Below are 13536 nucleotides of genomic sequence, written 5' to 3'. Positions count from 1 at the left end.
TGCGGGGCTCGATCCCAGGACCCTGAGATCATGACCTGAGCCGAAGGCAGTGGCTTAACCCACTGAGCCACCCAGGCGCCCTTTTTTTATTTTCTTATAACCTGCAGCTCACTAACAAATACTTGAGGCAGGCAGAGTATGACATTCCTCCAGGAAACTCCAAACTGTCTTAATGTTAATGCTTTGCTAGATGGAAAAACAATCTTAGCTTGACTAGACCTCCAGGATCCTGTCAGTCTTCTTTAGTCTATGAAATTCCTTTTTGAAACTTCCCTTTGTACCCCAATTCCAAAGTATAATCAGTTGTATAATCAGTTGTTCCTTACAATCCCAGGGTGGCAGTTATTTCTGCCCACAGACCCTGTCCCCATGCTTTACTAAAACCACCTTTTTGCACCAGGGATGTCTTAAGAATTCTTCCTTGGCCTTAATCTTCAAACCCCACATTCAAACCACATCACATACAAATGGAAACCTAAAGAAATCTTGGTAGCTATACTTACATAAGACAAAACAGACCTTAACACAAAGACTACAATAAGAGACAAAGTTATTATATAAAGATAAATGGGTGAATTCAATAAGAAATAAAATTTGTAAATATTTATGCACCTAACAGAGAACATAAACATATAAAGCAAGTATTAACTTAAAGGAAGAAATAGACAGCAATACAATGATAGTGGTGCAATTTTTTTTTTTAAGATTTTATTTATTTATTTGAGAGAGACCAAGATAGTGACAGCAGGAGCGGGGAGGAGAGCAACAAGCAGGCTCCCAACTGAGCAGGGAGCACAGATCTGGGACTTGACTCAGGACCCTGGATCATGATCTGAGCCGAAAAGAGATGACCTAACCGACTGAGCCACCCAGGCGCCTGAAAGTAGAGGACTTTACTATCTCACTTTCATCCATAAGCAAATCATCCAGACAGAAAATCAATAAGAAAATATCAGCCTTAAACAAGAAAGAACAAGTGTTGGTGAGGATGTAGAGAAAAAGGAATACTGTTCCACTGTTAGTGGGAATATAAACTGTTGCAGCCATTGTGGAGGTTCCTCAAAAAATTAAAAACAACTCCTATATGATCCAGCAATTCCACTCTGGTATTTATCCAAAGGAAGCAAAAACACTAATTTAGAAGATATCTGCATCCCTGTGAACAGTGAAGCATTACTTTACAATAGCCAAGATACAGAAGCAACCTAAATGTCCACTGATGAATGGATAAAAAAGATGGGGTGTGTTTACACATGCACGCACATGTGTGTACACACATAGGAATATTACTGAACCATAAAAAGGAAGGGGATCTTGTCATTTGTGACAACTTCTGGGGACTTTTGAGGGCATTATGCTAAATAAATTAGGGAAAAACAAATACAATTATGATCTCACTTACAAGTGGAACTTAAAAACCCAAACCCAAAACCAAAACCAAAACCCTACCAAAATGCTGAACTCCTATATACAGAGAAAAGTGGCTGCCAGAGGTGGTGCACAGGGTAGGTGTGAAATGGTAAATGGAGTCATACAGTACAAATTTTATATTAATGATAGTTATATTGTACATTTGAAAGTTGCTAAGAGAACAGATCTTTAAAGTTCATTGAAAGGAAAAAAATTATAACTACATGGGTGAATGGTAACTATACTTACTGTGGTGATCACTTCATAATATATACAAATATTGAATCATTATGTTCTACACCTAAAACTAATATAATGTTACATGTTAATTATATCTAAATAAAAAGAAGAAATAGCTGTTAGGGATGATACTTTATCATCAACTCTACCAAATTCTGAAGGAATTTCAATTTAGGCCTGGAGTTCTGTTTAGTCTTCTCAAAATTAACTCCTCATTCTTTTCCCTTCATAGAGTCTATTGTTAAATCTTCAAAATGTCTCACACTTGTAAGTTAATTCTGTATCTTCCAAAATGTAGTATTTAAAAAAATAAGGAGGTTGCCTGATAAAACCTGTTTTACTATTAAAATATTCTGTGTTTGTCTTATTTATTTGTTGCTCCTATTAATGTTGAAGCATTGCCTTCTGCAACTCTATTTATCCTAACCTAACCAATGAGCTTTTTATTGTGACAATCATATTTTTAATTTCCAAAATCCTTCATTGTTCCTTTTGCATGGATACAAGACCCTCTCTAATCATGCCAATGTAAATTAGAATCCTTTTCATTTGTTTGCTGATAAATTAATATTTATCAAGTATTTACTATGCTTCAATCATGTTCTAAGTGCTTTCCATATAAAAATTCATATCATCGGGGCGCCTGCTTCTCCCCCAGCTCTCCCCCTCTCCCCTTCCTGCCTCCTCCCTCCCCATCCTTCTGCCCCTCCCCTTCCGTCCCCTCCCCTGCTTGCTCTCTTACCCTCTCTCAAATAAATAAATAAAATCTTAAAAAAGAGAGGGAGGGGCGCCTGGGTGGCTCAGTGGGTTAAGCCTCTGCCTTCGGCTCAGGTCATGATCTCAGGGTCCTGGGATCGAGCCCCGCATCAGGCTCTCTGCTCAGCAGGGAGCCTGCTTCCTCCTCTCTCTCTGCCTGCCTCTCTGCCTACATGTAATCTGTCTGTCAAATAAATAAACAAAATCTTTAAAAAAAAAAAATTCACATCATCTCCACATTTACTAAGAATGATACTACTTCTATTTTTATACATTTTTATAAATATTTCCATTATTTCTATTTCTATTTCCCATTTCCATAAGTGTAAAATTTGCTGACTTTAGTAGTTCTCTTTCTGTAGGCTTTCCTCAAATGTTGGTATCTATTTTGTTGAGTGCTTTTTTTTAATTTTATTTTTTTTATTTTTTATAAACATATAATTTATTTTTATCCCCAGGGGTACACACTTCACAGCTTGAGTGCTTATTTTTAAGGCTAAAATTCCCTGCAAGTTCCTTTATGAAATTTTTACATGTCTGTGGAGAAGAGACAGGATATACAGCTTGACTCTAGTAGTTGGTGAAAGACAGACAGATTGTGCTGCCAGTAGGATATTATAGTTAGCTAGTCTCCTGGGCAAAGGGCATCCCCCCACCCCCAATTCACTGGGTGTCACCAGTCCTTTGGGACACTGACTTGCCTCTCTAATTCAAGCACTCACACATGGTAAACTTAGCAGTAAATATTACTAATTGTTTACCACATGGCCTGTGGGTAGGGTATGAGCTGACCCACCTCCCTGCTTCTACAGCAGACCTCCTCCCAACAATCCCCTGAAGTCTGCACACCCTCCCTACCCTGCTCCCCAACCACACCTTGCTCACCACTGAATTAGGAACACCCCTGGAACTCCACCCATTCACTAACTTTATGATCTTGAAAAAGTTATTTCACTTCTCCGTACCTTTGTTTTTTGTTTTAAGATTTTATTTATTTATTTGACAGAGAGCACAAGCAGGGGGAGCAGCAAGCAGAGAGAGGGAGAAGCAGGCTCCCCACTGAGCCAGGAGCGGGATGCAGGACCCCAGGATCATGACCTGAGCCAAAGGCAGATGCTTAACCAACTGAGCCACCCAGGCGTCCCCAGAGTAAGTTGAATACATGCTAGTAATGTACACTCAGTTTGCCATCTTGCTACAGAAACATTATGCTTTTCAAAATAGGATGCTTGAATATTTTTAAATAACATAAACACAGCATTTTAAAATGTGTGAAAGCTTACCTTAAAGCAATCCATTGAACAATGTCTCTCCCTCTCTCTCTCACACAGACACACACACAAATAAATGAAATGAAAATGAAAAATGAAATGAAATTAAATAAGAGTAAGGGAACCAGAAGTAGGGTATCTACTTGAAATTGGATAACAAAGACTCTTTGTCTTGCTTTCTGATGCCAGGAGGCTCCCATCTCCCAAAATCTTCAGTTTGCAATTCTATATGCCACTGGCCACACTGTAACCAGGGTGGTATGTCTAAAATAAAAGTCTTATGTAACTTGTATAAATAAATCTTTAGGTGAATATAATCTTACAGATTAAAAAATATTCCATGATCTGGCATATCCAAACTTCATCTTAGGTCCACTTTTTCCCCTTGCTCTATATTCCACTGATTATTAAATTTTTCTTTCTGGTCCTCAAATTGAACATTCCTCATTGCTCACTCTGGACCATTACAAATGATGCTGATTCTCTCTGCACCCCAAATTTGTCATTCGCTCCTAAAATGGAACAGGGTTAAAAGAGACCAGAAACAAAAATCCAACATTCAGCAGAGTACCAAAGAGGTTTATATAATAGGTGGTAAAAGCTTAACAAAGATATGACAGTAAAGCAGATGAAATATAAAATATGAGATATACTGAGATATGTGAAATAAAAGCAAGCATTTTAGCAATCATATTGTCCTAAAATGCAGCTTGTTGAATTAAGAGTCATCCTCTATGTGACTTTTCCTATAGTTTCTCAAACCCAATGAATTCAAGGATTTTGTGTAAAAGAATCTCCAAAAAACAGACCAAGCTATTTGTTACGAATTATCTTTTACTTCAATAATCTTAGTTAACCTATTGGGGTAGAGCAGTGATTTTCAAATCACAATTCCTTGGATTAGAAGCATTATTATAAGTGGAATTTTTCTGCAGTGAAAATTATTGAGCTTCATTCACACCGGACTTCCTGAATCAAGAATTCTACGATAGGGCTCAGAAATCTGTATTTTAAGACGTATCCAGGTGGTTCTGATATAAGTTAGGTTTGAAAGCCACAAGGTTAGGGAATACAGAAATAGTAGTCAACAGTAAAAGATCCTAACCACAACACAAAGTATCAGAAGGATGAAACTGTAGAAAGAACAAGTCAACAGTTGATAATCTATTCTTTGTCCCACACTAATGGACACTAAGTTACTTTAAGGACAAAACCCCAGAAAACAAAAAAATAAATGCACACAAGTAATATAATTGGAGGGTTCCAATGAATACTGTACTGATAAAGGCCAATAGGGAAGAGCCACCTTTAAGTGCTTATAAAGAAATTATGTATAATTGTAACCACATTACTCATTATCTTGCTCACTCAATAAAAATTCACTGAATACTACTATTAAACCATACATTATACTAAAAGCTAAAGCTGTGATAATAGGTTTTAATGAAAACAGAAGAAATTTTGAAAAGTCAAAGCTTTTAAGTAATTTTGTTTGTTGTACTGGAACTCATTACTCAGGAAGATTGTAAGGAAAAGGATAACCTACTATGAGTCCATATTTTAAGGTACAAGATCACAATAAAACATTTGGTGCTTTTTTAGTTTACCAATTGTTAAGTCCAATTAAATTAATTTCAATGTTTATGTGCCTAAGGGAGTATTAGCTCTGATCTATAAAACCATTATACACACACACACACACACACACACACACACATACACACAACATACTACATATATAACTAACACATATATTACAGGAGCACCTGGGTGGCTCAGTCAGTTAAGTGTCTGCCTTCCACTCAGGTCATGATCTCAGGGTCCTGAAATTAAGCCCCACACCTTGTTCTCTGCTCAGTGGAAAGTCTGATTCTCCCTCTATCTCTCTGTATTCTCTCCCCTTCTCTTGCTCTCTCCCAAATAAAATCTTTTTAAAAATACATACATATATAGAGGTATATATCAACTAAACAAACCATGAAATGAAAAAAATCTCAACTAAGGACTGACAAGGATTAATTCTTATAGAACATAACCAAATTCTTTTAGATCTATGCCGGCAATTTTTAAAAAAGTTTTATCTATTTGACAGACAGAGATCACAGGTAGGCAGAGAGGCAGGCAGAGAGACAGGGCAAAGCAGGCTCCCTGCTGAGCAGAGAGCCTGATGCGGGGCTCAATCATAGGACCCTGGGATCATGACCTGAGCCAAAGGCAGAGGCTTTAACCCACTGGGCCACCCAGGCACCCCTATGCTGGCAATTTTATTGCACAGATACCGCCTCTCCTCAACATGTTCATTCCTGTAAGTCCCATGCATCTATATATTGTCATCTCTTGAAAAGCAATATTTTGTGTAGTAAGGAGAGTATACGCTTTGGAGCCAGATACAAGTTCAAATCCTTTCTCAGCTACTTAATTACCTATGTCATTAGACAGGTTTTGTAAGCCTCAATTTTTCATCCTAAAAATATTTTAATGACAAATTCATAAAATTGAGAATTTGGCTTAAAACAAGTCCACAATAGATGTTTTATAAATGTTAGCCCCTCACTTCCTTTCCTTTTTCAGAATGGCATCCCTCCGTCAGTCCATTAATTATACTCAGTCTTGATGGTGTATTTTCATACTGACAATCAGAAACACAACATTACTTACAACATTTGTGCTATCTACAGGCCCTTCCATGGCATTTTGGCATTTCACAGATTCTTCTGAATATTTAAATGCTGAAACTGTAGTACCATGAAAAAGACCTATATGGGGAGCTGTGAGACCCACAACTAGTTTCATTAATGGCAGCAAGTAACTTGGGCTTTATCCCACTGGATTGGGATAATTTCTTATGAAAACTAGTGTGTTAGACAAGATAATTTCTAAGGCTTCTTCTGGGTCTTTGAAATTTTAATTCTAAATTTTGGCAAAGAATTATTTTAGATTATTAACAATTGGACTCTTTGGGAAAGAAAGCTCAAGATAGGGACGCCTGGGTGGCTCAGTTGGTTAAGCAGCTGCCTTCGGCTCAGGTCATGATCCCAGCGTCCTGGGATCGAGTCCCACATCGGGCTCCTTGCTTGGCAGGGAGCCCGCTTCTCCCTCTGCCTCTGCCTGCCTCTCTGTCTGCCTGTGCTGACTCTCGCTCCTCTCTCTCTGACAAATAAATAAATAAAATCTTATAAAAAAAAAAAAAAAAGAAAGCTCAAGATAGAAATGTAAGACAAAATAAGTAAAAGCAGGGGACTGGAAAAAGGTCAACCCAGCTAAAAATACCTATGCTTCCCCATATTCATCCTGCTGTAATTGCCTTAAAATAAAAATGTCTTACTGTATACAAATGTACATAACAGGATTTCTTATCTCTTACAATATATGTGATGTCAGTATTAGCTCTTCTAGAATATTGTGTCACAGTGATGGTTTTTTCACACTCAGGGCAGACAATGGTGATAAGAAGCCACTCTTTCTCCTTTGTTGTCTTATCACTTCTCTGATCAATCTTCAGACAGACTTCCATCTAAAGGGTTGGACCTAAAACTGTCAGCAAGATCATCTAAGAATTATTTATTTATTTTTTTAGCTCAACATTCCACAAAGGGAGGGATAGCAGACACCTCTAAGGAATTTGCCCAGCTCACAATTTATCTTTCTGGGAAAGGTTGCATTACTGACATTTCTACTCACTTCCATTTTCACGTGTATTTTTTATCAAGAAATAATACTCCTCCTCTAGGCTCCTGTAGAAGTTGCAGTCTCTGGTGAAGGTATCAACTTAGAGGAAAAGTTTGTTTTCATTTGAATTCAGTACAAAAGGATTTCCTTGCACTGAGACTAGCTGGCTCTTGCTCTCTTTTATCCACATCATCCCTCAGTTTTTCATACAACACCAGTAAATGATGTCAATAAAAAGTAATATATAACATCTCATATTTACTTCCCATTAACCATTCAGGAACCTAAGATTCTGACTATGAGAGAGACAGAACAAGAGAGAGAAACTCTACTTTTCACATTAGAGTTATTTTATTTTCTATAGCCATTTTATTAATATGCCTTTATAAAGTCATTTCTAAATTTCTGATCTCAATCTTCTAAACTACATATACAAAAGGTCTCCTTCATAATAGTCACTCTCCTGTATTAATCAAAAGAATACCATATTCTTTTGTAAAAGACCCTATCTGTATAAGTATATACATTTTCAAAGAATTTAACATTTCTCTTATTCATCACACACTATCTTCTATTTCTATAATGTGATTTTTTTCCAACAAAAAGAAACGTGATTGGAACTATTAAAGAATCAGTAACAATCTAAGTAACTTAATGCCTAAGAAATGTAGAGCTGTGAAATTTAATCTCTGTCTCATTTGGGAGGGTATCCTTTGAGTCTTCCTACTTGGAAAATTTACATTTAACAAATTAAGAATTTTAGTTACAAACAGATTGGCATGAATGCCACAAAATACTGATTGTATTTTAATGGAGGCTAATTTATGTAAGAATAAGATACATTAACATTTTAAAACTACATTAATATTTTAACCTTTATGCCCAGTTTTCTCTTTCAGTCAAGTACCATGAGTTAGCTTTACATTTCAGTTGTCTGAGACACATAAATAAAGAAACTGACACTAGATTTATAAACTGACATAATTACAAAAACCTTAAGGAAAAACTTTACAAATTAAAACATCAAGAAAATGAGGAACAAAGGCAAAAAAGAATCACCTCTAATCATTCTAATTAAATCCTTTTAAAAAACCTTACTAATCAGATTAGTAAACATCATAAATCAGAAAGGACTTTATATTATGAACAGAGAGAAAAAGTGAAATGAAACAAAACACAACAATTTCAACTTACTGGGTTATCTGTGGCATCGTCAGCCAACTGTAAACCAAAATAGTCACGCTCAGTCAAATCAAGATGCTTGAAGACTATATCCAACAGAACTTGCCCCTGATCATGTTTCTAGAAGAAAAATAAAAGGAAATCAATACTGGTAGGCAATACACTTTCAGATTTTCGAGTTCCTAAACTTTTGTCCTCTTCTATTAAATTGGCAACTATTTCTAAAACAATGACTTGATTCAGGATAAAGAGTTTATGTGTTAACATACTACTTAAAAATCAGTCTGATTTGGGGAGCCTGGCTGGCTAAGCCCGTAGAGTATGCAACTCTGATCTCTGGGCCATAAGTCTGAGCCCCACATTCAGTGTAGAGATTACTAAAAAAACAAACTTAAAAAAGAAAAAGTCTAACTTTAGTTCAGATGGCTCAAAGAGCAATATAATAAGTATTATGACATTGGGGTGCCTGCCTAGTTGGCTTAGTCAGTTAAGCATCTGACTCTTGACTTTGACTCAGGTCATGATCGCAGGGTCGTGAGAATGAGTGCCACTTCAGGCTCTGTGCTGGTGTGGAGTCTGCTTAAGATTCTCTCTCTCCCCCCATTCTCTAAAATAATAATAATAATGATGAATAAATTAAATAAATAAATAAGATGCCATTAAGGAAAACCTTTGATTGAAATGGCTTCTGCTTTCAGGCTATTATCAGGGTATTTTTGTAATTGTATATTATTGCCACATTAACTCACGCATATATCTTCATCATTTGTCTTATTGTTTTTATTCTTCCATTTAAATTGTGACTGGAAAGTGATGCATTCCTGGTATTAACTGTCTTTGTAGGCTGTTAACAAGATGGTCATAGCAATTTCAAAATTCATAACAATACATGAAAATGTACCAAAAAAAAACCTTCTTTGTAAGATCATCTTACAAAGAACTTTCCTTCATGTCTTACTGGCCAGACTGGGTCAAAAAGCTACTTGCAAAATTCACTGGTGGCAGAAAACATGTACTTCAAACAGTGCTTCACAATGGTGGCTGTCATTCGAATAACATGTAAGAATTTTTTTTTTTTAAGGATTTTATTTATTTATTTGAGAGAGAGAGACAGTGAGAGAGAGCATGAGTGAGGAGAAGGTCAGACGGAGAAGGAGACTCCCTGTGGAGCTGGGAGCCCCATGTGGGACTCGATCCAGGAACTCCGGGATCATGACCTGAGCTAAAGGCAGTCGTCCAACCAACTGAGCCACCCAGGCATCCCAACATGTAAGAATTTTTCATATGGACACAATTTACCTCTCCCATCCCTCTTTCATTCTCATTAAATTAGTCCAGGATGACTATCACCACTGCTATTAAACATAGGACTAGAAGGCCTAGCCTCAGCAATCAGACAACAAGAAGAAAGAAAAGGCATCCACTTCGGCAAAGAAAAAGTCAAACTCTCATTCTTTGCAGATGATATGATACTTTATGTGGAAAACCCAAAACACTCCACCCCAAAACTGCTAGACCTCATACAGAAATTCAGTAAAGTGTCAGGATAGAAAATCAATGCACAGAAATCAGCTTCAATTCTATACACCAACAAGACAGAAGAAAGAAATTAAGGAGTCGATCCCATTTACAAAGGCACCCAAAGCCCTAAGATATCTAAGACTAAATCTAATCAAAGAGGCAAAGAATCTGTACTCAGAAACCTATAGAATTCTGATGAAAGAAATTGAAGAAGACACAAAAAAATGGGAAAACATGCCATGCTCATGGATTGGAAGAACAAATGTTGTTAAAATATCTATGCTACCTAGAGCAATCTATATATTTAATGCAATCCCTATAAAAATACCATAAACTTTTTTCACAGAAATGGAACAAATAATCCTAAAATTTGTATGGAATTAGAAAGACACAGAATAGCTAGAGGAATATTGAAAAAGAAAAGCAAAACTGGTGGCATCACAATTCCGGACTTCAAGCTTTATTACAAAGCTGTCATCATCAATACAGTATGGTATTGGCACAAAAACAGACACATAGATCAATAAAACAGAATAGAGAAACCAAAAATGGACCCTCAACTCTATGGTCAAATAATCTTTGACAAAGCAGTAAAGAATGTCCCATGGTAAAAAAAGGCAGTCTCTTCAACAAATGGAGTTGGGAAAATTGGACAGCCCACATGCAGAACAATGAAACTGGATCATTTCCTTACACTACACACAAAAAAAAGACTCAAAATGGATGAGAGACATCAATGTGAGACAGGAATCCATCAAAGTCCTTGAGAACACAGGCAGCAACCTCTTTGAACTCAGACACAGCAACTTCTTAGAAACATTGCCAAAGGCAAGGGAAGCAAGGGTAAAAATGAACTACTGGGACTTCATCAAGATAAAAAGCTTTTGCAGAGCAAAGGAAACAGTCAACAAAACCAAAAGATAACTGAATGGGAGGAGATATTTGCAAATGACATATCAGATAAAGGGCTAGTATCCAAAATCTGTAAAGAAATCAAACTCCACAACACCCAAAGAACAAACAGTCCATTCAAGAAATGGGCAGAAGACATGAACAGACATTTCTCCAAAGAAGACGTCCAAATGGCCAATAGACACATGGAAAAGTGCTTAGTATCACTCAGCATCAGGGAAATACAAATCAAAACCACAATGAGATACCACCTCACACCAGTCAGAATGGCTAAAATTGACAAGTCAGGAAACTACAGGTGTTGGCAAGGATGCAGAGTAAGGAGAACCCTCTACACTGTTGGTGGGAATGCAAGCTGGTACAGCCACTCTGGAAAACAGTATGGAGGTTCCTCAAAAAGTTGAAAATAGAGCTACCTTATGACCCAGCAATTGCAGTACTGGGTATTTGCCCCAGATACAAATGTAGTGAAAAGAAGGGCCATATGCGGGGCACCTGGGTGGCTCAGCGGGTTGAAGCCTCTGCTTTTGGCTCAGGTCATGATCCAGGGGTCCTGGGATAGAGCCTCACATCGGGCTCTGTGCTCAGCGGGGAGCCTGCCTTCCCCTCTCTCTCTGCCTGCCTCTCTGCCTACTTGTGATTTCTGTCTGTCAAATAAATAAAATCTTTAATTAAAAAAAGAAGAAGAAGAAGAAGAAGAAGGGCCATATGCACCCCAATGTCTATAGCAGCAATGTCCACAATAGCCAAACATGGAAAGAGCCTAGATGTCCACCAACTGACACATGGATAAAGGAGAGGTCACACACACACACACACACACACACACACACACACACACACAGTGGAATATTATGCAGCCATCAAAAAAGAACCCTCATTATTTGCAACACCGTGGATGGAACTACAGGGTATTATGCTAAGTGAAATAAGTCAATCAGAGAAGGACAATTATCATATGATCTTTTTGATACATGGAATCTGAGAAACAAGGCAGAGGATCATAGGGGAAGAGAGGAAAAAATGAAACAAGATGTACCCAGAGAGGGAGACAAACCATGAGAGACACTCAATCTCAGGAAACAAACTGAGGGATGCTGGCATGGAGGAGTATAGGAGGGAGGGGTGGCTGAGTGATGGACACTGGGCAGGGTATATGCTATCATGAGCACTGTAAATTGTGTAAGACTGATGAATCACACACCTATACCCCTGAAACAAATAATAAATTATATTAATAAAAAGAAAAAAAGGGAAAAAAAAGAAAAAATCCAGGATGGAAATCAAGCATTAGTCTTTTAAAAAGCTATTAAGAGGGGGCGCCTGGGTGGCTCAGTGGGTTAAGCCTGTGCCTTCAGCTCAGGTCATGATCTCAGGGTCTTGGGATGGAGACCAGCATCGAGCTCTCTGCTCAGCAGGGAGCCTGCTTCTCCCCCTCCCCCGCCCCCCGCCTGCCTCTCTGTCTACTTGTGATCTGTCAAATAAGTAAAAGTCTTAAAAAAAAAAAAAAAAGCTACTAAGGGGAGTCTAGTGTATTCTTTTACAGACAAGATGGAGTAGACGTATTCCTCTCTATACCTTCAGCTAAGTGAAACAAAGAAACAAAAAACAGATTTAAAATAAGAAAACTCTGTATGTGAAAAGAAAGTGGCAGCTGGGCAAGGGAACTCCTTTTTTCTTTCCATTTCTTTTCATTGAGGTAAAATTCACATTAATCTAAAACCAACCATTTTGTACAAATTAGTTGCATTTAATATACTGACAATATTGTGTGATAATCACTTCTACCTAGTTCCAAAACATTTTCATCAGGCCAAAAAAAGTACTGTAAACATTAAACAGTATCCCTCCCCATCTCCTGGCAACCACTCATGTGCTTCCTGGCTTTATGGATTTATCTATTATGGACATTTCATATAAATGGAACCAAACATATATAACCTTTTGTGTCTAGCTTTTTTCACTTAGCATACTGTTTTCAAGGTTTATCCATGTTGTATCATGTATCCACCCTTAATTTCCTTTTTGTAATGGTTAAGTAATATTCTAGTATATGGATATATCAGAATTTTTCAGTTGATGGCATCTCGATTGTTTCCACTTTTGGGTACTGTGAATCATGCTACCAAGAACACTGCTTTCAATTCTTTTGGGTAGGTACAAAGTGGAACTGCTGGAGCATATGGAAATTATGTTTAACTTTTTGAGGTACTAAAAACTCCTGATTGCAGCAGCTGTAGCAATTTATATTCCCACCAGCAATGTGTGAAATTCCAGTTTCTCTAAATCCTTGCCAACATTTGTTATTTTCTATTCTTTTGATTAAAGCCATCCCAGTAGGTATGAAGTAGTATACCTCATTGTGGTCTTGATTTCCATTTCCATAAAAACTAATGATATTGGGGCACCTGGGTGGCTCAGTGGGTTAGGCCTCTGCCTTTGGCTCGGGTCATGATCCCAGGGTCCTGGGATTGAGCCCCACATCGGGCTCTCTGCTCTGCGGGGAGCCTGCTTCCTCCTCTCTCTCTGCCTGCCTCTCTGCCTGCTTGTGATCTCTGTCAGATAAATAAAGAAA

General features: G+C 37.6%; 1 protein-coding gene across 4 annotated transcripts in view; it reads right to left on the bottom strand.

The window, feature by feature from the left end:
• PTPN4 (protein tyrosine phosphatase non-receptor type 4) overlaps window positions 1-13536 on the bottom strand; it is a 216864-nt gene that overhangs the window by 123894 nt on the left and 79434 nt on the right. For 3 of the 4 annotated variants that reach the window (XM_059394458.1, XM_059394460.1, XM_059394459.1), the window contains exon 3: window positions 8541-8648. In XM_059394458.1, coding sequence (XP_059250441.1) covers window positions 8541-8648 — 108 coding nt within the window. Of the gene's footprint in view, window positions 1-8540; window positions 8649-13536 lie in introns of those variants that run through there. The other variant, XM_059394461.1, reaches the window with a different exon arrangement.

The sequence above is a fragment of the Mustela nigripes genome, chromosome 3 (assembly GCF_022355385.1).
Source record: "Mustela nigripes isolate SB6536 chromosome 3, MUSNIG.SB6536, whole genome shotgun sequence".
NCBI classification, from domain to species: Eukaryota; Metazoa; Chordata; class Mammalia; order Carnivora; family Mustelidae; genus Mustela; species Mustela nigripes.
This window is presented reverse-complemented; position numbering and strand designations above follow the sequence as displayed.